Source organism: Camelina sativa, chromosome 16 (genome assembly GCF_000633955.1).
Source record: "Camelina sativa cultivar DH55 chromosome 16, Cs, whole genome shotgun sequence".
In the NCBI taxonomy this organism is placed as follows: domain Eukaryota; kingdom Viridiplantae; phylum Streptophyta; class Magnoliopsida; order Brassicales; family Brassicaceae; genus Camelina; species Camelina sativa.
Window position 1 is genome coordinate 18988584 of NC_025700.1, and position 25312 is coordinate 19013895.

Here is a 25312-nt window from a genome sequence, read left to right on the forward strand (position 1 = left end):
AGGGTACTCTTCTCCATGCGTGAGCTCAAGCGTCTCGTCTCGTTCATCCAATCTCTTATCCTCTTCCTTCTCCTTCCTTTTCGCGTCGTCGTTTGGCGCCGGAGAACCACGGTGGTCATCAGAGACGATAAGCAGCAGGAGAGGAAAGTCTGGTCTCCTCCTCAGATCGTCGTCAGGAAGAGGAACATCGGTGGCGAATCCGGTGGTGCGAGCGTCTCCGTCTCGCCTCCTTCGGTCCCTGCGGCTGTGGTCGATGAGGAGGTTGCGGCTAGACGAGAGCTCGCGATTAGACGAGTTTTGGAGGATGAAGGCGGCGATGGAAGCTCCTCCTCCGTCAGAGATTTCTCGCTCTTCACGACGAAGAGAGGTGATACGTTGTTTACTCAGTCTTGGTCTCCTCTTTCCCCTAATCACAGGTCATCCTCGTTTACACTTTTAGTATTATTCATATCATTTTACGAAACACAACTAGTAGTAGTAATTAGTGTTTGTTATTTATTAGATAACATTTTTATTTCGGAGTCGTTTCTGCTCAGTGGTGCTAAAAGAAGATATTTGTTGTGTTTTACATTTCATTGTACGTTTCTTTTTTGGCATTTGGTCCTATTTTGATGATATCTTTTTGGCTTTTCAACTTGAGAGTTGTTTAATATTGGAGTGGTGGATGTGGATCCCCATCTAATAGATATTATATATTCCTTGCACTTATTATATTCGATTAGTTTGCTTAACCAGAGTGTCATCATATATTTTTGTTGAGCTAAATTAACCATTAATACTGCGATGGTAATCTATCAAGTATTAAGAAATAGATTTAGTTGGTAAGCATTTTATGAAAGAGAAGATGAATCAGGTTTAGTTGAGAAAGTGAAGAATAATATGATTTTTTTTTGCTTGTCAAAGTGGTTTTGAAGGATCAAAGTACTATATACTAGATATAAAGAGAAGAGGACTTTGTCAATAGAGGCAATGTGGTCTAATGTTTCTTGCACACTATCACTTTCCTTTTCTTTTTATATGATTTTCATACTTCTGAGTTTTAATAAGCTTTATTCTGAGTTTTATTCTAACAACCTTCAATCATTTTCTTGCACACTATCACTTTCCTATTTTCTTATATGGTTTGAAACTCTTTTATGTCTCTGAGTTACTAAGCTAATCTGTGTTTTATTCAAATTACCTTCAGATCATTTTCTTTTGTCTGGTTTTTCTTATCTTTCTATATGTTCTTGCAGGGGACTTGTTGTTCTGCTACATGGACTGAACGAGCATAGGTTTGAACCTATTTCTCTAGTTATGCACCATTTGCTTTGACTATATTTTAATTTCTTCGCACTAGGAAGCTTGACATTAGTTTATTTTCAAATTTTGACAGTGGCAGGTATAATGATTTTGCAAAGCAGCTAAATGCTAATGGGTTCAAGGTCTATGGAATTGACTGGATCGGTAAGCCAACTTCTCTTTTATCTTTTGTTACCGTTTTGATGTTCATCTTAGCTAAAGGAGCTTTGGTAGACTGTAAGCAATTACGTTTTTTCATTGTCTCTCATTTGTCAGCTAGATCAAATAGAAACTCTTTTCCTCGCATGTATAACAAAGTACAAACCTAAACGTTGATGATATCTTAGGTTGTCTTGTTAAAGTTTTTGACATAGTAAGTAGTCTTGGTCTTGAACATTGGTGAGATATTTGAAACACAGACGTGGACCTTGGTACCTAATAAATGCAAAAACATGAGTGTGTGTTTATGATGCAGCTGTTTCATACTTTCATAGGCTAGATACAAAACTCTTCAACCATACCTCTCTGTGTTTGGATGTCGCAGGAAATATTGTGATTTTTGTTGGGGTGGTGCCTAATTCGTGTGGAAAGGTGACACATGAATCCATCTTTAGCTTTATACTTGTGACAACTTAGGAACTGTGAACATCCCTGAGATCTTCCTTTATAAGCCCTTTCCTGACATCTCCCTGAATGATAAACATCCAAATTTCTAAACTTGACCGTGAGGATCCGTTTTTTTGGTATCAATTGAACAGGTCATGGTGGAAGTGATGGACTTCATGCTTACGTTCCTTCCCTTGATTACGCTGTTGCAGATTTGGTATAGCTCTTTCTCTCTTTTTATATATACAAAGTCTTAGCTCCTGTATCGGTTTTCTTGTTGCTGAATAAACTCCCGCCCACCATCATATTTTCAGAAATCATTTCTGGATAAGGTATTTGCAGAGAATCCAGAGGTCCCCTGTTTCTGCATTGGACACTCAACAGGAGGAGCAATCATCCTCAAGGTAACTGACATCTTTGTAAGCCATCAAGTAAACATTGTATCAATCAACCAAAACTACAAAATCCTAAAACAATGTTTAAAAAAAAAATTGAAGTGCAGGCTATGATGGATCCAAAGATTGAATCTCGAGTTTCAGGCATTGTATTGACTTCACCAGCTGTTGGAGTCCAACCATCCCATCCAATTTTCACAGTAGGTTAATTCGAAAGTCATAGTCATTACACGTTTTCAGACAATTCTTAACAATCTGACAAGTTCTCTGTTTTCAACAGGTTCTTGCTCCAATCATGGCGTTCCTCCTTCCCCGGTACCAAATAAGTGCAGCTAACAAGAAAGGAATGCCAGTTTCTCGTGACCCCGCAGCTCTCGTTGCCAAATATTCTGACCCGTTAGTCTTCACGGGATCCATCAGGGTTAAAACCGGGTACGAGATCCTTAGAATCACTGCTCACTTGCAACAGAACCTGAACAAAGTGAAAGTTCCTTTTCTTGTGATGCATGGAACAGACGATACAGTGACCGAACCCAAAGCCTCAAAGAAGCTGTACGAGGAAGCTTCCTCGTCAGACAAATCAATCAAGCTCTATGATGGTTTGTTGCATGATCTTCTCTTTGAACCTGAGCGAGAAATCATCGCTGGAGCAATTTTAGATTGGCTGAACCAGCGGGTTTAGCTCGTTCAAACCAACAATTACTATCTCAACATCGAATCAAGAAATAAAAGATTGTGCAGCATTTCTTTGATTCAGACAAGAATAATTTATTTCTCGGCATTTTCTGAGTTACTTATTGACTGAGAGAAAAGAGAGAAAGAAAAAGAAAAAAAGTTGTTCTTGGTTGATTCAGTAACTTCTTGGTTGATTTTTCTCAACCCAGAGGTCAGAAAGAAGATAGAGGAAAGGAGTCCAGTGGACTCTCTTGCTATGCTTCTTGTCGTCGGTAATGTATTGTCATAAAATCAATAATTTTGTAACCTCGGATTTTATAATTATCTTATATCTACATTCTGTACCTGTAATAGTAATACCGATTGTTATATGAAATCTTCAAGTAATTTTTTTGGCTATTTCGGTACTTTCATTTTCCCGCTTGTAAATATTATTCTTATGCACTCTCTAGTCAACGAATATATCAAAGTATTAACTAAGTGAAAATTTATCAAAATGATCTTACATGGATCTCTCATAACCAAAAAAGACTTAGATTAACTTGGCCAAAATTTGCATATTGTTGGGCATCCTAAAACTTGAGCAACTGTTTTAAAATTCTTTTTTGGGTTGACGGAGTATTAAACCAAAGATCTCTCTGATTGATTTTTTTTTCACAAATAACAAATGCTACATTCGTCTCACGATTGACTATTACTTTTTTGGTTTATAAGAGATTATATTCTGCCAGTTTGAATATTCTGATTTTTTCTTCTTCAATATATTCTAATTATATCGAAAATATTGTATGAAATCATAAGAATCAGATGTTGAAGGTCTTCTTAAACCAAAAATATGTGTTTTTCTGCTCCCATACACAAACAAAAAGTATATGATGAATAAGTAAAAAAAATATATAGTGAGAAGTAAAATTTGGTGAGAAATTTGATTGTTTGACCTAAACATTATGTGTGATTTGTCTTCGTCCATGTAGGAGAATGTTAGGTAACCGAAATGTAAATCCGAACCTCTTTCATTAATATGATATTTACTGCTTTAGCAAAAAAAAAAATGTAGGAGAATGTAAGATATGCCCATTTTTGTCAAAGATAATGATTTCAAGAGAATTTTTGAACGAATCTTTCAATGTGTGAAAGTCTTATTTAATCATAAATATATAAAATAAATTATCATACTATTGTCTATCTTAAGGATATCAGAGTAATTACGATGATTCGTCGTTATATGTATGTTTATCGATGACAAATATGTTATTTTCTTGGAGCACAGAAAACATCTAATACCATACATAGTCCAATTTTAAAACTTTTTACAAGGATTAAGACTTGATACCAGGCTGATGAAACACATGCTTGTGGCCGTTAATATAAATTAATTGAACGGACATTTTTCTCACTAGCCGAGTTGGCTTGTGTTGGAGCGTTCACTAGTGAGAACAACCGCGTTCGATTTTCCTCACTTTCATAGTTACCATTTTTTTTTCCTTTTTCTCTATAAATAAGTAATTCATCGGCCCATAATAATTTTGGCTTGTGGCCCGTTATTATTCAGCGTATAAAAAAAAAAAAAACAAAGACTCTTCTTTGTCGGTACGTTTACGTTATGCCATAGAATCAATCAACAGAAACGGAAATTGGCATAGTGGGAAAATGATAAAGGATATTGTTGTATTCGTTTAGCTAACTCTATAGAATCTTTGATAAAATAGGTGCATATATATTAAATTGATTTAGCTAACTCTATAGAATCTTTGATATAATCAATTTGTTAATAGAAGATAGAATATTATCAGTTGCGAAGATTTATTCATTTATTTTTAGCTTTGATTAGCCATTGTACAATACAAAATTATTATTAAAGACATGTGTAAATGTTATTTTATTATTTTGGTGACAGCGGTAAAATTTTACTGTATGTGCTGCTGACTAATTGATTAATGACATTTCAAGTCTTTTTACCTACATCTGCTGCATATATTTGTTGATAATTTTATACGTAATAGACATATAATAGTTTTATATTCTTCAAAAGAGAGGAATCCGTTTACGAGAAAAAAAAATAATAATAAGCTCAAAATATATAAACTACTAACTGCAAAAATTTTAAACTAATCATTTGATGTTACAAACACTACAAGAAAATTTGGTTATAGCCACTAATTAGCCACAACATTTTTGTTACCATCATCTACTAGCCACAAAATAGAGACCAAATAATTTTGTAGCCAAATCGTGGCTGGGTCGTAGCAAATTTGTGGCTATTGAGCCACAATACTTTTTTTTTTATGGCTAGTTGTGGTTAATTAGCTGCAAATTAGATAGAAACAAATATGTGGCTATTTTAACTATAATATTTGCCATAAGTTTATGATGGTTAATAATCCACGCATTCTGAATATGTGATATTTTTCTTTTTGTATTTCTCATATTCTCTAAACTTTAAACCAAATCCAACAGTTAGAAAAAAAAAATCTTATATCTCTTTGATTAATATTTTTAAAAATATACTATAAATTAAACGACCCTAAATAATTAAAACACAGGTGATCTGTAACTAATTCAAAAATATTTAATAATCCATCACTTACCAAACATTTCAAAATTATTTGCTGCCTAGATTTTATATCAAAATAGTATATGAATTTTTTTTTTCTTTTGTGTGCTAACTATGAATAACTAAATCTAAACTATAGGAGTATAATATTTTTCATAGCTTCTGATAGCACAGATATTTTCGTAGCTAACTGTAAAGTCGAAAATTTTCAGTCCCGGTAAACTTTTTGGTGAAAAAATTAAATCAGAAAGCCACAAAAAAATCGGTGGCCGATTTTAGGCTGAAGATATAATAAGAAAATCTCAACTCTAATATTCTTTTCTCCTTTTTCTCGTTTTCCTGATTTGTTCTTATCATAGGAGAATAGCTGCAAACAGAGAGACTCTCGGAATCTCCGTCCAGATCTGGCCATGAAGGAATAATCCTTCACTGAGATTCATATAATCACAAAGGTTTTAATTTTCTCTCTACATATTCTGATTTCTTAGTTTTATGTTAATTGGATTTGGGTTCTCCATGGTTTTTTTTTTTTTTTTAATCTCGTGCTTGTTCCACGTACATAGATCTGGGAGTTGTATTTGTTACTTTGTTAGTTTTGTTGATAATTATAGTGTATGTCTTGTTTGAGTTTTTATTTGCATTCTTTATAATTTCATTCCTTAAAGTCAATTTCTTTAACAGCTTTTATTCTTTCTTTCGTTTTCCAGGCGGAGGAGGAAAGTAAAGAGGAGTTGGTAGAGAAGATGGTGATGGTGAAGGAGGCGGAAGCGAATGCTGTAGCGGTGTCGGTGCAGAAGAATATGGATGTGGAGGTGGAGGAGACAGAGGTAAATGTGATGTTGATGGCGGAGGCGGTGGGGTGGAGCAGTAACGGTGATGGGTGTACCGGCGGTAAATATTTATATATATATATATATATATATGTGTAAATAATTGAGGTTTTAATTTTTTTTTTAATCAAATTTATAAGATAGCCTCAAACAATTCATGTCTATCAGTGGCTTTATAATTAGTAGCTACAATTATGTTTGAGAATATTCATGTCTAGTATAACCACAAAAAGCAACAAATTTTTAAATAGCTACAAAGCTATAGCTACAATTTTTTTTTTTGTTTCAATTTGTGGTTGATTGTCACAAAATATTTTGTGGCTAGTTTGTGGCAACTTAACCGCGAATAGCCACGATTCACAGATAGCTACAACGCTATAGACACAAAAAAAAAAATTGTGGCTTTTTATGGATATCGGCTTGATAGCCACAAAATTATGGGCATAGCTTCAAAAAAATTCATGGCTATAAGACAGTTTTCTTGTAGTGAAAGTTTTGACAACTGTTACAAAATCGATTTTTTTTTTTTTAAAAACACTTTTAAAATACATATTAGTAATATTATTTTTTAAAAATGGTGTTTAATTAAAAAGCGGACACATCGGATGAATATTGTTTTTTTTTTTTTTAAAAGAAGGAAAAAAAGATTTAACCGGACGATAAACCCTAAGACACAGCCGCCATGAGCCACTGAAGACTGAAGCGTTGATATCAACTGGAGAAAAAGAAAAGAAAAGAAAAGGATATTGATGATGGCGGAAGAGGAGGCCGGGGATCTGAAAGGTAAGAGAACGTCAGAGTCCAAAGAATCATCATCAGAGAAGAAGCAAAAGCGTAGGAAGAAGGATGACTCTTTTGAAGATTCGAAAGAGGAGGATGAAGATTCAAAAAAAGTAACCTCGATTCAGAGAGTCTTTAGTTCACGATTCAGAGAGTCTTTTCTCTAATTTAACCTTACCGTTTTTTTTTTTTTTTATTAATCTCATCATATTCAATTGCAGGGAAAATGAAGAGATTAATCTCTCCTCCTTAAGTGAGATTACTTCACTTCTTAGAGGAGCTCATGAGCTTTTACTCACTACAGCAGAGAAGTTGCAAACAAAAAAAAAGCCAATGTATGCTATTATCATCGTATTTTTCTTAAGTTTTTGTTTGAGTTGATAGATATGTATGAATATATTCTGGTTTCGTTACTCTTTCAGGAGAAGGAACCTGAATCTTCTGATTAATGTTCTAAGTATATTGAACATAGTATACAAGAAGAATCAGATTGTGAAACCCTGCTACACCCAGAAAGACTGTGTATCTCAAATATGCCCCCTAAAACAACAAAAACTGATGTGTAAGTTATTATTTACATTACAGTGAGATGATGAGAAATTTGATGATTTGAGCTTTACCTAATCTATGTTTTTTTCTTTTTCTTTTTTACAGTTTAGCATTCTTACAAGAGAAGGGCCAGGGTCCTGTTGTCAAAGTGAAATTAGTTAAACAAAAAGCCAAAGAAGATGAGAATGCAATGGCAGGTTATGTTGTGTTCAAATCTCATTCAGATGCAAAAAAGGTAAGTTATATTTATGAAATCTCTTTTGTATTGTTGCTAATGAAATAAGCTTTTTAGATTCTGTTGCTAAAATAAGCTTTCTTAGGCTGTTGAGTTGAATGGGGAATTAATGAGCTTCAAGAACTCAAAATCTCGCCATGTTTATGTTACGAGGACAACGAACTCGCGAAGAACGATATTTGTTAGTGGCTTTAAGAGCGATCTGGCTGAAGATGACATAAGAAAACAACTTAAAGAGATACTTGCTCCAAAGGTAATTAAGGTCTTTCTTCCAAAAGACTTAGGTTTTGCCTATGTTCTCCTTTCAAGTATGACTACAAGGTTGAAGAAGGCAGTAAAGAAGGGTTCCATCATCTGGAATGGTGATAAAATCTATGTTAGGGATGTTAGACTTCAAGAACAGTTCATGAAGGCCAAGGCAAATTTCTGTTACTTTGTTTCTCTTTTTTAATTTTGTATATTTTTTTTTTTTTTTTTTTTGCCTCTGATTAATGTGTAATTTGTTTTCTGGCGTGCAGGAGAATGACTAAGAAGACTCGGCTGAAACATGCACTAGATTAACATGTTTTTTTTGGGGCAAAAAGACAGTATAGTAAGATGTGATCGTCAGTAGATTGATTGTAGAGACCCAAGATGTATTGAGTTAACAAATATTTTTCGCCTTTTAAAGCGAACACTTGGAAAGTAGGTAATAGCTAGTTCTTAAAAGAGTTAAAGTCTTCATATAATAAAACAAACCAAGGAAATACGGACGCAAAGACAATGATTGAGCCATGCTTGTAAAGAAAATTGTCGAGTTGGGTGCGCAAATCCTGAATAGGGATCATAATGATATGAGATTCGTCATTTGTCCTGAATACAAAACACAGACATTACTTTTAGGATCCAAACTAGCAAGAGATAACAGACACAACAGAATGATTAAAACAAGCATACCCATATGGGACCAAAATCTCATATCCCCTATCCATTAAAACAATTTCTCAAAAACCCCTCAATGGTAAAAAGACAATATTATCCTTAATGAAGGTTGTTAAAAGTTAAATATAATTAAACTAGTAAGTGTTCAACGAAAAACACAATAGTTCAGTGGTTGCGAGCTCCATGCGCGCAGCGCGCGCCCAGGGTTCGAATCCCACTATGCGGAGTACAACTAGGGTGTCACGGGTACAACTGGGTACAACTAGAGTGTCACGGTGCAACTGGTACACTTAGGATGTTTGATTTTTATTTAAAAATTGTTAGAGGGTAGTTTCGTCTTTTCATTAAAGAAGAGGGGTACTTAGAATTAAAGTAGAAGTGTAGAAAATAATTCTTGGAATAAGGGTACCAGATAATTAAATCCCATATGAAACCAGCCAAAGATTGTAAAGACAACAGAGCAAAACGGCACAGCTTTGTTAAAAGGCCTTAAGACTGCAAAGCCCAACACAAAGACTAAAGCTCGGGAACAAAGCTGCAAGCCCAAGTATGTTCAACGGCTACCTGCAAAATCAGATAAGAACAAAGGATTAGCACAGCAAGCTTGTACGGAGATGAAGACAAAGAACAGATTCACACCACCAACAAAGCTGTACCGTTTTGCTCTGTTGTCTCTACGAAGATAATAAAGTGGTTGTTAAAGTTACAGAGGGTTTCGAGAAATGGACTTACTTGCTCGGTTGGAAAAGTAGGATCCTCGTTGATAGGTTTTGCAAATAGAAATTCATTTTTGCTATATACCTGGTTCAAGTACATGTCATACAAATCAGCCTTTCCCTTTATGTGTAGAGATGTGGTTTTGCATTCTGAGTTATGAAGGTAATCAAAGCTTAAGCATGCAGAACGCCATTGCGTGTTTGTTATATTGTATTTTCTCTACACTGATTCCCTATTTTCATATAGATTCAATCACCGTAAGAGTATTACCTAAGGAACCACAAATGCATGTTCAAGGTATCATTGGCATCTATAGTCATTAGTACTTTAGAGGCTAAAACTGCATATCAAAAGAGTTGTACCTTCAAGGAAAAAAAAAAACCCCCAAGAGTGCATTAATTATCTCATACCTTCTGAACAAGTTCAGCCACCTTATCTGGTGTAGCGAAAGCTTGTTCCTTCAGCGGCTAACTATGGCAGAATCAACTTTTTGATTCTGAGTTGAAGAGCAACTTTTATGGCAGTGACCTGCATATACAAGTACGTAAAGTATAAACATAGCAAAATTATTACGCTATACGACTACGAGAGGAGATCCTCTTTTCATTATTGGTGCGTTGTATTAGCTAGATGGATGTGTCTTCGACACAACTTACAATCAAACAGTGCAAAGGATGCTGACTTGGACATATCCGATGACATCTAGAATCTTAACAAAACTTTGAAATATTTCGTTCCAAGAAAACAAGGAAAGAAGAAACCTACCTTGGTCACAAATGAAAACATAGGATCCATAACTAGCTTTAGTGATCGACATGATGAACTCCTCACAAGTTATCGTAAGACATTTTTTCCAGTTCCTGCGAATAAAAGTAAAGCAGAGATCCATCATAGAAGAAACGTCAAGGTAAGCAAGATACAACCAACGAACTAAAAAAATCTTGCCATCACTTTCAATCTTTCACCAATATTTGTACATCCGTCTAGCTGAAAGATGCTGATGGTTTAAACTAAAAAATGAAATCAATACATCTAAGTGGCAAACTTATGTAAACATGAAGCAGATCTGCAATTGATAGTGGACTGGACAGAAAAATAACCAACCTTCTTGGTATCTATTTGACTCTCCAAACCTCGAGGGTGACAGGGTCCTTGCTACTTGCTAGAGAGGTTGACCTAGACCAGTCAAAAAATGACGCTAAACCTCAGTATCCTCCTCAAGTGTTCCCACCAACATTTTTGACATGAATTATCGGAGCAAGTTAACAAATTCATCAACAAAGAAAGATACTGAAGGAGGAAAAACATCTGAAATGTGCATAAAGATAAGCACCTCTTAAGGCGATAATGAAAAGAAGAAAAAAATAGATCTGTCATACGAAGTAGACTTGAATGTCGAGGAACTAACCAGCAAATGAGAGAAATCAAGCTCTTTGTGGGTGACTAAAAATTCTATGTCAAAAAGCGCAATCTGGGAGCAGATATATATCTTGTTCAAAATCATTGACTTAATAATAGCAAAAGAAGCAAACAAAGGATAGATTAGCCCTAACCTGTTCTCTCAAGATAAGGAGATACTTGATAAGGAAAAACTGGTCATCCATTGTAATTGATCGCTTAGTGATAAGCTTGGTGGCTTTCTGTTGCATATTTGACAAAATATTGTGGACATCTCAATTATTGCATATTTGACAAAATATTGTGGACGTCTTAGTGGTGACAGCATACATATTTCACTGTTTCTACATAATTGCAGATGAGAAGACCACACATATGGAAGTAAAAGACAAGGTAAAGAGTTTGTATGAAAACTGTACTGTACCTAATCTCGAATATATGTTTGTAATGCACGGACAGTCAATCTCTCACTAACATCGGCCAATATTCTTTGTAATGTAGGCCGCAGTCTGGCCAGGGGTGCACTCTGTCTAGTTGGCTGCTCATCCAAAACTTCAACTTTAAGGATATGAACGAGCTCGCAAAATAGATGAAAATTTGCTTCATGAATCAGTTTTGGGTGTAAGATGTCATACAGGTACGTTGACCTGTTCAGGAACAAGCAAATTTGATAAAAAAAAAAGGAAGCACCGCACAACATATAACAAACGGAAATAATCTTGATCACTTAAGCTAGCTCATTTTTTCCTGAATCCTAGACTTTTAAGAAGTTATAATTAGATTCAAAGAAAGTTTACTACAGTGTAGTTGGAAGTATCACATATAACAAACGAAATCATTGGGATCTCTAAACAAAGACATAGAGATTAGTATAAACAAACAAAAATCAAGATAATACTATCGAGGCAATGACGGCAAAATTAGGTTCCTGATTCACAGTTAACAATGGTGATGGGATGAAATGATGAATGTTCGGCTGTGCATTATTTGATGGACGCTAAATGGTGTAAAGAGAACGAGAAGAAGAAGAAATAAGTAAATTCTCAACTACTAAGTGTATATACTTATTATGGATATATAAGTATATATATATATATATATGCTCAATGCCCAAAATAATTCAGTATACAAGGCACCAAAAACTATTTCAGTGTTAAATTGACCAAAGACATAGATGAAGAACATAGACAGCACGGCATAAATAAAACTTACAAAGGATCCACAAAAAGGTGCCAGACTTGAAATTTCCTCTGATAATACTGGAAAGAATGAGTAAACAGTTGATGCTCCATTAACAGTTACTAAAATCGTAAGTCACTAAAGCTGATAAACCAGCCATTGTCCTTCTCAAATAATGAATGTTAAAGTTCATAATATTGAATCCAACATCATTTACTCACGATATGCATTCATCAAGCTGTCTCAGTAGTGGGAGAAATTTTGAATTTGATACGTTCATATATGGAGAATAAAAATTGGAGGATATCTGTGAAAAAAGAAAAAAAGGAGATATTAGAGCATTTTAACACCTTGTTAAGGTATTTCCTCTTAAATTTATCGAAAACTAATAGCCAGTAATCAGTAAGAAACATACACAATGAACTAAAGTACCCTAGGTAGGCCAAAATTCAAATATATATCCATAATAAGCAAGACAAGGGGAAGACCTCAAGCAAACTACACACTGAGACTGTGACATGTGGCGAAAAAAGTTTGCCGGTAGGCCATAATTTATATCTTACATTCTCCAAATCATTAAAATAGTTGAGCTTACAATTTCTGCTTCTCCATCAACTAGGAAAGGGTGGAAGAAAATGAAACTGCCTGATGAAGTATATCATCAACACGTCTGGATGCGTTCAGTTAAAGTAGTGACATAGAGCCGATACTTCTCCTCTGTCTACGTCAGAAAGTAACAAATCATTTATTAGATACATTTCAAGTAGTGTTTCCCATAATTTTAACCAAGGGTACAACATGACTATCACTAACCTCAGACTTCATCGCTGATTCAAGATCAGTAAACCATTTGTAGAACTGTAATCAAAACAACATACGATCGAAATGAAGAAGCATTACTACACATATATATATATATAGAGATACAAGAAAAGAGATACCCACAGGCACAAATGCAGCACATTGATTCAGTATATAGATTCTCAAAAAAACAGAGCATCATTCAGATCCAACCATTGTATCTGAACAAAAGAATTCCAGACACACAGGACACTAGACTCGTCAATGGCGGGATCTCGAGCTCAGATTGTGCGAATTAATTTACCTGTTCCCAAGTAGAAGCGAAATTGTAGCCTTTGGAATTCGCCTTAGTTGCCATCTTCTATGGCGGTTTCTTCGAACTTGAGAAAATTGTGAATCTCGGCTTTGATTTAGGTTCGTCACTTGGAAGAGGAAGATGATGATCCGAGCGTGATCTTTTTAACTTGAAAATGTTGTGTTCATTTGCGATCCAGACGGAGTTACAGTGACAAGAACCAAAACATAAACACTTTTCACCGTTTGCGTTTGGTGTAAACCATTTTTGCGTTACAAAGTCATTACAAAACACTGTAGTAGTAACTAGTGAGCGAACGCATGGAAATAAAACCTTCTAGAAAGAAGGACATCATGATCTCATCGAATCGACTTGATTATACAAATTTATAATCATGATGTCGATTCTATGTTTTTGAAAATATAATCCTGCGACGTTAACATTTGTCAGATATCTGATGGGGATGTTTTTCCATTGACCCCCCGGTTGGAATTCATCTTACCGACCCTTCATTATATGGGTTATACTTATATGGTTCTAAGATTAAAGTGATGAATTGATATGGTGATGATTGAAGAATAAAGGATTTAAATCTCTCTAGCCCCTTTCGTTCCAATTTCATTCTATAAAACCCCTACTTATTTTTACTACTCCTATTTTTTCTAATATTATCAAAATCTCATTCTACCCTCAAAAGAAAAAAAAAGAAAAAGAAAAAAAAAATAACCAATAATTTAAACTCTCTCAACGGTCCGATATTGTTGAGCTCCCTCTCATTCTTGGAACGATTTTGAATCCTCCTCCCTCTTTTCTTCTTCTTCTTCTTCATCCACCATTAACACTCACTTGAAGGTAGTTTTAATCTCTCTTATTGTCTAAATTTCCTTAGATATAACATTGTTTAATGAAATTGTTGTGGAATCTCAATTTGAATGATAAATTGTAGATTTGTAAATTTATTTGGTTTTTATGCTTGTTAAGGTTAGTAGACTTGTTTTCTTAGTGGATTAAGGTCTTGCGTTGGTTATTATGAATGAGAAAGGTTGAATTTGAGATTGAATGTCGGATTTTGTAAAAAAATTTGGGGATTTCAGATCTGGGACAATTGGGACCATTGGGTACAACTATGTAGGAAATTAAGGATCCAAAAATTTGGTGCAACTGAAACAAAAGGGTACAACTATGTTTATGAACTGCTACAAAAAAATGGAAATTGACTGTTTTCTTTCTCTTTCTTTTTCAGGTGACAATGCCAAAGACTTCAATCATACGCTTTCTTTATGATGGATATTATTCAAGTATCGGAGAAGATGTACGATGGATTTCAAGAGAAGATAAGGAAGTGTATTCTTTTCTTATGAAGACATCATCTAGTGATGTATCATATGCTAAGTTGGTTGAGAAGATATGCAACAAGATAAGGGTAGATGAGGCTATGAAAAATCTGAGAGTTAGTTACTTTCCCTTCTCATTCCCAAACTATAAGGGAATACCAAATTATATTCAAGATGATGAAGATGTTGTGTGTTATTTAAAGGATGTGTCTAAAGAAGGGTTTAGAAGTGTTTTGCATGTCGAAGTTACCAATAACGAAGAACAAAATCAGGGGATCGATGAAAATGAGGGGTTTGATCAAGTTTTGATAAAGGATTTTCCAAATAATGAAGAGATTGCTCTAATTGGCGGAGCGAATGATAGTGGTGGAGCGAATGATAGTGGTGGAGCGAATAAAGAGATTGCTCTAATTGATGTAACGAATAAAGAGATTGCTCTAGTTGGTGGAACGAATGGTAGTGGTGGTGGTGGTATCGTAGATATGTACGTAAGAGAACCATCACTACAAAATCTGGTGGTGGTCGAGAATGAAGATAGAGATGTAGAAGGAAACAAGTCTGGACCTCTTTTATGGGAAGATGGTCTTGATTTTACGATAGGCCATGAATTTGGAAGCAAAGAAGCAATACAAAGTTTAATTGAAAAGGCTGGACATAAGAATTGTTTTGAGTTTGTTGCAAAGAAGTCGGAGCCGTTGAGATATGTGGCAAAATGTTCTGAACAAAGAATGGTTGCAATTGGTACGTAAGAGCTGCAAGGAGTGATAAGTCTAAGCCTTTCTCTATAAGAACTCATAGAAATATTCATACATGCTCTCGGTCAAGAACAAGTACATGGCGAATTAGAAGGAAAGGTACACCAAATATGGTTGCTTCTTTATTGGCTGCAAATTATCCGGGTAAAATTGCCACGCCAACTCCAAAAGCTCTCATTCACTTGGTTCAAAGAAGATTTGGTGTGCAGGTGTCATACTCTACCGCGTGGAGAGGAAAAAAAGAAGCTGCAGATGATGTTCGAGGTACCCCAGAGGAAGGTTTTAGGCTTATGTATTCGTATATGTTCATGTTAGAAAAGATGAATCCTGATACAGTTTCATATGTGGAAGTGGATGAGAAACATAAGTTTAAGTACTTGTTCTTCGCACTAGGAGCTTCCATTGAAGGCTTTCGAGTCATGAGAAAAGTGATCATTTTGGATGGAACCCACCTTAAGACTGCATATGGTGGAGTGCTACTTGTTGCTACAGCTCAAGATCCCGATCATCACCATTATCCGCTTGCTTTTGGTGTAGTGGATGGCGAGAATAATGAAAGTTGGTTTTGGTTTCTCGAAAATCTCAAATCGCGTATACCAGATGGAGCTGAAATTGTGTTTGTTTCTGACAGAACTTCAGTCTCCTCAGGGCAATAGCAATGCTCTATCCATTGTCTCACCATGGGCACTGTATCTACCATTTGTCTCAGAATGTGAAAGGAAAAGTTATTGGAGTAAACAAAGCAATATGTGCCAAAAAGTTCAAGCAATGTGCTCGGGCTTATACGAAGGCAGAGTTCTTACAGCTTTATGGTGATTTTTCATCAACATATCCTTCAGCACGTTTGTATCTAGATGAGCACACGGAGATAAAGCACTGGGTTAGATGTTATTTTCCTGGAGAAAAGTACAACCTAGACACAAGCAAGGTTGTTGAATCGATTAATGGTGTTTTAGAAAATGCAAGGAACTACTCATTGTTACAAATGATAGATGCTATTATCGAGAAAATGATTGAGTGGTTTGCTAAACATAGAAAAGCTTCTGCAGAAATATCAACTGCACAGAAGCTGGTTCCTTTTGTTGAGAAAGAAGTTCACAAAACATGTAAGGAAGTAAAACTGTTGGTGGTGAATGAGCTAAACTGTTACCGACTTTAATATAGTGTGATAGGTAGTGATGGTCTATAATATGTGGTTAATTTGAGAAGGAAAACGTGCAGTTGTAAACAATTTGATATAAACAAATATCCATGTGTGCATGCAGTAGCAGCTGCAAGAGAAGCAAAGAAGGAAGCATATCCTGAGATACAGTTACATAATTGTGCTCAAAATATTACTGGATTGAGCTTTGGGTTTTGGCTTATTCAAGGACGATTTATCCGGTTCCCCATAGCTGTCAATGGATTGTTTCCAAGGAGACGATGAAACGGTTAATCTTGCCTCCAGATTATGATGTTAAACAAGGAAGAAGACAAAAAAAGAAGGTATGCATCTGTTGGAGAAGATAAAGACAAAGTAGGTAAGAAGAAGTCGAAGAAGTCGAAGAAGCCGACTGGTATGAGTGAGTGGTTGGACAATGATGGTGACCAAAATTGATTTTAGGAACGATGGTGTTTGTATTTGTTATGTTTCTGATTCGTACAACTCAGTAGTATTTGTATAAATTTTGAGTTGTCCTGTCTTGGTACAACTAAGTACAACCGGTACAACTATAGTATATTACCAAAATATAAAATTAAATTAGAAAACTTAGAACCAAAATATAACCTTTGGTCTTTTAAGGTTACTTGGTATGTAATAACCACAAAATTTTAACATAATCCACTTTACATGTAAAAAACAAATCAAAACCATAGAAATCCAAATTCTTCAATAAACAACTTTAGTGTTTTAATGTTTCTTTGTATATAATGACCACAAATTATGAGAATCAAGAAATAATGGTGATTTCAAATATTTATATACAAGATGACATAGGGGTTCTATTCTAATTATGTAATATTATAAGTACAACTAGAAAAAATTGATCTAGAGTAAAGAACAACTAATTTTTGTGGTTTTTAGAACAAAGAACAACTATGTTAATTTAAGTACAATTGTGTACAACTGGACAACTATATGAATTTTTGACGACGCAAACGGCGCCAGGTGTCACAATGTAGACTGTACAACAAAATATTAGTTGTACCAGATACGTAGTTGTACTTAACTTAACTTAGTTGTACCAGAATAATAGTCAAAAAAAACATAAAAACCCAATAACATAGTTGTCCCTACAAACACTAGTTATACCTAAAAACAGTTGCATAATAAACATAAAAGACAATTTGGATATCCAGACAAGTTTTCAAAACTACACAAACAAAACGCACATCTTCTTTTTTTCGCAGCCGTGAAAGGAGTAGTGATGAACTTTGACGGACTGCGCTTCCTCTTATCTCTCGTAGCTTCATGTTCTTCACCAGCTGGCTCACCTTGTACTTCACCTTCTTCTTCTTCTTCTTCTTCTTCTCGTTCCTCTCAGATTCTCCTTCTTTTTCTATTTCTTCTGTTCCCGTTCACCAGCTGTTCCCGTTCCTTCACCATCACCAGCTGGCTCACCATAACCAGCTGGCTCACCATCACCAGCTTGTACTTCTCCTTCTTTTTCTGTTCTCGTTCCTGTATCGCCAGCACTAGTTCCTTCTGTCCTCCCAGCCTCAGCATCTCTCCATGCAGAAAATGCATTCCCAAGATTTTCTCTTTCAATGTTTTTGAGCCTCCTATCAAATTCATCTATCTTCTTATCTATCTTCTGATTCACTTCTATGAATCCATTTTCCATGGCTTTCATCAACCTCTCCTCAAGCTCCTTCAAACTAGTCAGATTTCTTTGTCGTTGGTGCTCCTCCATATGTTCAGCTGCTGACACGTTTTCTTGTTGCTGCTCCTCCAAATGTTCGACGTTTGGAACATTTGCCGGACCAAATCCTCCAGAAGCAATATGTAACTTATAAAGATTTTCCCACCAAATCTCCTTCTTCTCTACATCGAGACGCTTGTTCCATTCATCAGCAATTGGGTCCATAAAATCATCATCTTCATGTTGTTCCATGATGCGATGCAAAAGATCTTGCTGCTCCTCCAATGGTTCTAAGATACTTATGATGTCCTGTAAAGTACAATAAAAAAAAAATTAAAATAATGAATTTATAAATTTATGCTAATAATCTACTAATGGTACCAACATCTTGCCTTATCTGTCCCAAGTTTTTCGTTTATTTCTTCAAGTGGATAACCTTTCATCAAAGAATCTTTGAGTTTTTTCTTGCACATCAATGGGCAGCCTTCTCTAGCGTCTATTACCACTTCTTGATATTCTCTGGACAGCTGGGGAATGCACTCAAACGCCAAAATCTGTAAAATATGTTACACAACCTTATTATTTTCATGCCTAGCCATGTGCCATACGTGCCTGAACTGCTTGTGTTTCTTAAACCATGTCTTTTCTGATAGTTCGAGCTTCTCTAACATATCCAGCGTACTAGCAATTTGAAACCTTGATGAAATCTTGACATGATTTCCATAGACGCTTGGATCACTAAAATATAACTTTGGTTCAATAGGTTGAGTGTCCTCCTCCCTATCAATCTCTGTATCCTGAAATACAAACACAATTTTACAAAGAAATTAAGTGTCACAGCATAGTTGTACCTAGTTGTAATATGTTGTACTAAACAAAATAAATTACCTCCTGGTCAGAGACATGTCTCGGATGGATAGGTGATGAATTCACTCGACCAGATTCGCCTACTTGATCTTCCCCAACATCATCCACTACATTTTCACCAACTTTATCTCCCACGACATCATCCACTATATTTTCACCTCCTATCTCCAATTGCTTTAATCTTTCGGATCTTCTAGTACCACTTCTTACATTAGATCCTCCTCCTCTGGTTTTAGCCATTTCGATTAGTACATAAAACAACAAAGTTATATCAAACTTTGAAAATCAGTCTCATTATCTACATAAACTCACACAATCCGAACACAAAAACAAACGGGTCCAAAAGAAACTCAAACTCACACAATCCAAACACAAAAACAAACGGGTCCAAAAGAAACTCAAACTCACATAATCTCATTATCGAAAGCAAAGAGATAAAAACTCACACAAAAAAAAACTCAAACTCACACAATCCGAACATAAACACAAACACAAACTCAAACTCACACAATCTCACAAACTCAATCCGAACAAAACCCCACATAGACGGATCTCACTATCTATCTACACTCAAACTCACAAGACATTTCACGAAATCATTTCAAAAACACACTTCCCTAACTCAGAACTCACAATTCAGAGAATGAAACCCAACAATTAGTCGAATTAGGGATCAAAGCAAAGAAATAAAGAGAATGGCTTACAATGACCGGCAACTGAGAGGAAACGAACGGCGAATTCCGATTTCTCACGGCGAATTTTGATTTCTCACGGCGGATTTCAACAAAGAGAAGAAGAAAGGGGATTGAAAGAAACGGATGACAAAAAAGAGAAGAAGAAGAAGACGAAAGAATATCGAGAGAAGAAGAGAAGAATAAGATGAACGAGATTGATCATCCTCTGTAACTGTCGACTCGACTCGAGTCGGGGGAGAAGAAACACGAGAAGAAAAAAAAATATATAAATTAGGGTTTAGTTATAGATTTGGGGATTTAAGAATCCGAAATAGATATGGATATCCATATCTAAATCCAAAATTAGGTTGGATCTGTAAATATTAAAAAAACCTTAAATTTATTTGTCTTTTACTAATTATCTCAATAAAATAAACAATTAAATACAACTTTTAAATAGAAGGGCTAAATAGAATAAAATTTGGGGAAATTGATTTAAAAGGACATTTTTTCTTCAATTTGTCCCATTATGCCTTCTACGGTACATTATTGAGTATGCCTAAACTACCCTTAAGAAAAATTGAAACTAACTTTTAAGCAATTTTAAAATTTTATTTCCCTAAAAAAAATAAAAAAAATAAAGAAGACGTTGCCAAAAGGTGTTTTTGATGAAAAAAATGTGTTTTAACATTGACAAAAAATATTTCTGCAAAATCTAGAATACATATTCTACTAATATGATATATTCTAAAGATATTAGATTATAAATTCTACGTGCTATACATGTTCTAAATATGGTCGTATACTAATTCTACGCATTGTACTTGTTCTGTAATCTTTAGAATATATTTATCTTCTAAAACTTTTAGAAGTCGGATTTTATATGTGTTCTACAAAAACTAGAATATATGTTCTACACATAACTCTATATTCTAAAAATATTAGAATTTGTTTTCTTCACTTTATACATATTCTACAGAAGTCAGAATATGAAATCTACATTTTTCATGTGCCCTGCGGAAATTAGAAGATATATTCTACATCTTATTCTAGACTTATGTTAAACAATGTAACTGAATCCTAAATTTAAGCAAAATATTTACGTAATCCCGAAATTATGGAAATCATATATATTCTTAAGATTACGTTCTAACAAGTTTAGAAAACGTGTTCTGAGAGAGTTTAGAAAACATTATTAATCGATTACCTTAGGTTTAAGAGAGTTTTTTTTCATTCTTCACGCTTGTAAAGTGTTCTTTCATTCAAGAGTTGATTTTGCAAAATGTAGCAAATCTATGTAACATGTGGTATATGGAGATGTATCGGGCAAAGTGAATGGAGATTTATTGTTGATGAAGAAAAACGTGGGAGACTTCTTACTTTTCAAGCCAATTCAACTCTTGAAGAGCTAAAGATGATGGTTTTGGAAGACTATGAAATACAGTCTCTAAACATGGTTGATGTGGAATTCAGTTATTTACCCTTTGATCTCAGTGTTGATTCTCCTCCGGTTGTTATGATGAATGATCGCCAAGTGAAAAATTTTGTTGCTTATTGGAGAATGAAGAATAACATACGGTTGTGTGTGACGTTTAAAACCACAGTTAATGATAGAAGTAATATTGATTTGAATAAGGAACCAAGTGATTCAAGTGAGGGAGGCGTTGACAGTCTCCACCGTGAAAAACAGCAAAAAATTGTGAGCAAAGCAAAACCGAATGATTGTAACTTCATAACTTCTAAGGACGCTGAAGTTGGTGCTAGATCTATGATGGTTGATTCTATGGTAAAGAAGGGGCAATATTTCAAAAGCAAGGAAGCTTTACAGGCAAGTTTAGAAATTTTTGCCATGAAGTATAACTTCGATTACAGAGTTACTAAATCTGGTACAAGATTATGGTGTATACGCTGTATTGATAATGTTTGCAAATGGTGTGTTCGTGCTGAGTGCTTAGAAGGGTCTACGTGTTGGAAAATCAACAAGTATGTGGGTAGCCATACTTGTGCTCCTTCAAGGAAAACGAAATTTGGTAGAACACCTTCAGCAAGAACAATCGGGAATCTCATCAAACATAATTATGAAGGTGTCAAGGAGGGACCTAAACCCAATGACATCATTAATATTATGCGTACTGAGAATGGATGTGAGCTAACTTATTCCCAAGCTTGGGAATCTCGTGAGTATGCAATTAACGAAGTAAGAGGAATCCCAGAGAAAAGTTTTGCTAAGATACCTAACTACTTGCACATGCTAAAAGAGGCGAATCCTGGTACGCATACAAATTATGATATTGATTGTGATGGTAGATTCAAGTATCTATTCATTTCATTTGGTCAATCAATAAGAGGGTTCTACAAGAAAATTCGGAAGGTCATTGTAGTTGATGGAACGTTTTTAAAGAACAAGTACAAAGGAGTTCTACTAGTTGCTACAGCCGTAGATGGTAACTCTAATTTGTATCCAATTGCATTTGGGATTGCTGATTCTGAGAATGATGCTTCATGGGAGTGGTTTTTAATGCAGCTTAAGGTTGTTATTGCGGATGACAAAGATTTAGCTTTTGTGTCAGATCGACATATATCTATTGGTAAAATGATTGGAAAAATCTACCCGTTGGCTAAACATGGTATTTGCATCCACCACTTGATAGGTAATGTGGTAACAAATTATAAAGGAAGAGGTGTGGCTGGTCGTCTTGCAAAAGCGTCAAAAGCTTATAGAGTTGCTGAGTTTGATAAACATTTTGCGGAAATTTGCAATATCAGTCCGGCGATTGGAGGTTATCTACAGGAGGCTGATGTGAAAAAATGGGCTAGATGTCATTTTCCTGGATATAGATATGACATAAACACCAACAACCCTGCTGAATCAATAAATTCAGCTTTGAGATCACCGAGAGAGTATCCAATAATTCCTTTGTTAGATAGCATTAGAGAAATGTTAACCCGCTGGTTTTATGAGCGTAGGGCATTAAGTGAGCAGCAGAACGACCCTTTAACCATTGACGTGGAGCAGAAGATTTCTAGAAGAATAGAGAAGGGTGAAAAGTTTAAAGCTTATCCTATTTCTCAATTCATATTACAGATTAAAGGTAAAGGAGTAGATTTTATTGTTGATTTGGAGAAGAGGACTTGTTCATGTGGAAAGTTCGACATAGGAAAACTTCCTTGTAGACATGCCATAAAAGCATGTTTTAGTATTGGAAAAAGTCTGTACCCATACGCTGATGATGTGTTCACTACTGCTGCATGGAGATCATTGTACGAGGAAACCATTAATCCTATAGGTGTTCCTGAAGATGAATGGTGTGTTCCCGAAACTGTTGGTGATGTAAAAATTGTACCACCTGAGACAAGAAGAGGAGCTGGTAGAAGAAGAAAAAGAAGATATGAATCAGTGGAAGACAAGATAAGATTGTCACAAGGAGCGAAGAGGCGTAAGTGTGGCCGTTGTGGTAAAGAAGGCCACAATAGATCGACATGTGAAAACACGATCTAATAATAGGTTTGTTCAGCAACTTTTACACATCATTTCAAATACATGTTTTAGTTTCTTTAATTTAACATTCATTATTTTTTTTCATCTTCGCATGCTGGTCTTGCTAGTAAAATGGAGGCTGATCTTTGAGGATTTATGATGTAGTCTTCTTCGTCACTATTTGGAGTTCACATTATTGGATATCTTATGTTTTTTAATTTTGAATTTCTTATGTTTTGTTTTGGACGTTATTTTGAATTTCTGATGGTAAACAAGATTTTGTTTTGAACGTTGTATTTGTCTTAATCATAGAGAACAATTAAATGGTAGTGACATATTAAACAAGCTTTTGTTTTGGACGTGTTTGAAATATTGATGTGTGTGCTTTGTTGGATTTATGTAACGCGTAAAGCTTAAAAACAAAAGCTAAATAAAATTTTCAGCAATAAAAAACATGACGTGAGTGACATACTACAATCGCAATAATAATCCTAGCAAAATCTTAAATTTAACTAAGGTCTACAAAATGAGGCAATATAGATGGAGGCTCATACTTTTCCATTCGCTCAATGAACACAGGATCAGATGCTGCTTCCCACAAATCAACTGCAATCTTCGTACGAGCTTCTTTAATGTTGTCATCGTTTATCAAACTCATATCTAGGTTAAGCATATGACACTCTATGTATTTAAGTGCATACACTCCGCAGTCAGAGCATGACTTATTAAGATTTGGTGGCACTGAAGCAAAAATGATAGAATATGGAGCCACATGAAGATATTTACCATAGGTTTTGGTTTGAACTTCCTTCACAAGTCGAGGGATGAGGATTGCAAAAGGATCTACATGACTTCTGTGGGTGCGACCAGAACAATCAAATACTTCAACTGTTCTTAGGCCAAAATTAATGCACAGAGATATCCAGTGATTATCATTGACGAACACAGGAGTGTAAACTCTGTCGAAGTCTAATGCCCATTTCTTCCCCGTCTTTCCATGAGAAGGCAAGTCATCGTTGGCATAACCCAAGATCATAGAATCCCATTTGTGGCCTTTTTTATCTTTGATAAACTTCAAATATTCGATTTTGATTTGCATGCTAAACAGACAATTCATGAAGCCAACACGATTTGACTTCAGTCGGCCTAAAAATGTATTCTCTCGAAATATATACATTATAGCATCTATTTCCTGGAAAAAAATATAATGGACAAAAATCAAACGTTGACAATAAAAAATATATTGACAAAAATAACATGAAACGTACATGATTCCGAAGCCAAACGTAGCTTGTCATGACTCGACTTAGTAATTTNAAATGATAGAATATGGAGCCACATGAAGATATTTACCATAGGTTTTGGTTTGAACTTCCTTCACAAGCCGAGGGATGAGGATTGCAAAAGGATCTACATGACTTANCTCAAAACTCTTGAAACAAGTCTCAAACACATTAATAAAAGACTTCATTGGTTCATCTGTTTCAGCTCGATGTGTTGTTGCTGCTCGCTCATAGAGCAGTTTCTTTTTCCTCCTCTCTGCACCATGATCAGGTTGTCTCTTTCTCTTGCAACCTGACTCTTCGTCATTAGCAGCTTGCATACTCTCACCACTCTTTGTTGCACTAGACCCTTGATTTTCTTCGCACACCTCACTGCCAACATCATCTTTTACTTGATTATGTTCACCGTCCACATCATCAACTTGTACAGTTCCCCAAATATGGTCTCCAAAATCATTTTCAGAACTGATCTTAGCTTTCAATGCATCGACTTCACCATCGCTAGTTTCGTCACGCCATAAAAACTCCATGGAGTCAACAATGTCATAATCGCCAGTAATAGATATGTATGGATAAACAATATCCTAAAATAAAATAAAATAAAACTGTTAGAACTTAAGATTAAACAATGACATCAACTATTAACAAAAAAAACATGTGATAAGAGTTGGATTGGCAAAGAAAGTACCTTTGGTCCAAATGTACTTTCTAGTTGGATGATATCATCATATGATACTTTGGCTGCGCCTTTCCAGTTAGAACATCGAGGAGCTTCTCTAAATTCTGTGATAATCTTTTCTCCCAACAACTTTCCAATGTCTGGAATTGCCTCCATCACCCATATTTGAAATGCATATGAGAA

The 25312-nt window shown here is 35.2% G+C and overlaps 3 protein-coding genes and 1 long non-coding RNA gene across 6 annotated transcripts in view; 3 read left to right on the forward strand and 1 right to left on the reverse strand.

The window, feature by feature from the left end:
• Positions 1-3344, forward strand: part of LOC104751197 (monoglyceride lipase-like) — a 5242-nt gene extending 1898 nt beyond the window's left edge. Inside the window, exons 2-8 of the mRNA XM_010473105.2 lie at positions 4-416; positions 1236-1274; positions 1376-1446; positions 2040-2104; positions 2202-2291; positions 2390-2482; positions 2563-3344. Of these exons, the coding sequence (XP_010471407.1) occupies positions 4-416; positions 1236-1274; positions 1376-1446; positions 2040-2104; positions 2202-2291; positions 2390-2482; positions 2563-2964 (1173 nt within the window). The 3' untranslated portion in view covers positions 2965-3344. The remainder of the gene's footprint in view (positions 1-3; positions 417-1235; positions 1275-1375; positions 1447-2039; positions 2105-2201; positions 2292-2389; positions 2483-2562) is intronic.
• LOC104751198 (nucleolin 2-like) lies at positions 5562-8613 on the forward strand. The gene is made up of 9 exons (XM_010473107.2): positions 5562-5728; positions 5871-5963; positions 6219-6402; positions 6976-7234; positions 7343-7456; positions 7544-7683; positions 7776-7905; positions 7991-8323; positions 8424-8613. Exons 6-9 carry the CDS (start codon positions 7655-7657, stop codon positions 8433-8435), a joined length of 504 nt encoding a protein of 167 aa, XP_010471409.1. The 5' UTR covers positions 5562-5728; positions 5871-5963; positions 6219-6402; positions 6976-7234; positions 7343-7456; positions 7544-7654; the 3' UTR covers positions 8436-8613.
• LOC104751200 lies at positions 9231-13452 on the reverse strand. 3 transcript variants are annotated; one of them, XR_002035871.1, is made up of 11 exons: positions 13226-13452; positions 12934-12978; positions 12716-12841; positions 12342-12427; positions 11366-12200; positions 11097-11183; positions 10648-11014; positions 10309-10403; positions 9954-10071; positions 9559-9627; positions 9231-9390 (listed from the first exon to the last, which is right to left on the reverse strand). It is a non-coding gene; the product is annotated as an uncharacterized LOC104751200 (long non-coding RNA). The 3 variants fall into 3 exon arrangements; XR_002035870.1 differs by having other exon boundaries at positions 10648-10719; positions 10952-11014; positions 11366-12427; XR_002035869.1 differs by having other exon boundaries at positions 11366-12427.
• On the forward strand, positions 21104-23188 carry LOC104753816. Its single transcript, XM_010476012.1, has one exon. The coding sequence runs from the start codon at positions 21104-21106 to the stop codon at positions 23186-23188; it is 2085 nt and encodes a 694-aa protein (XP_010474314.1).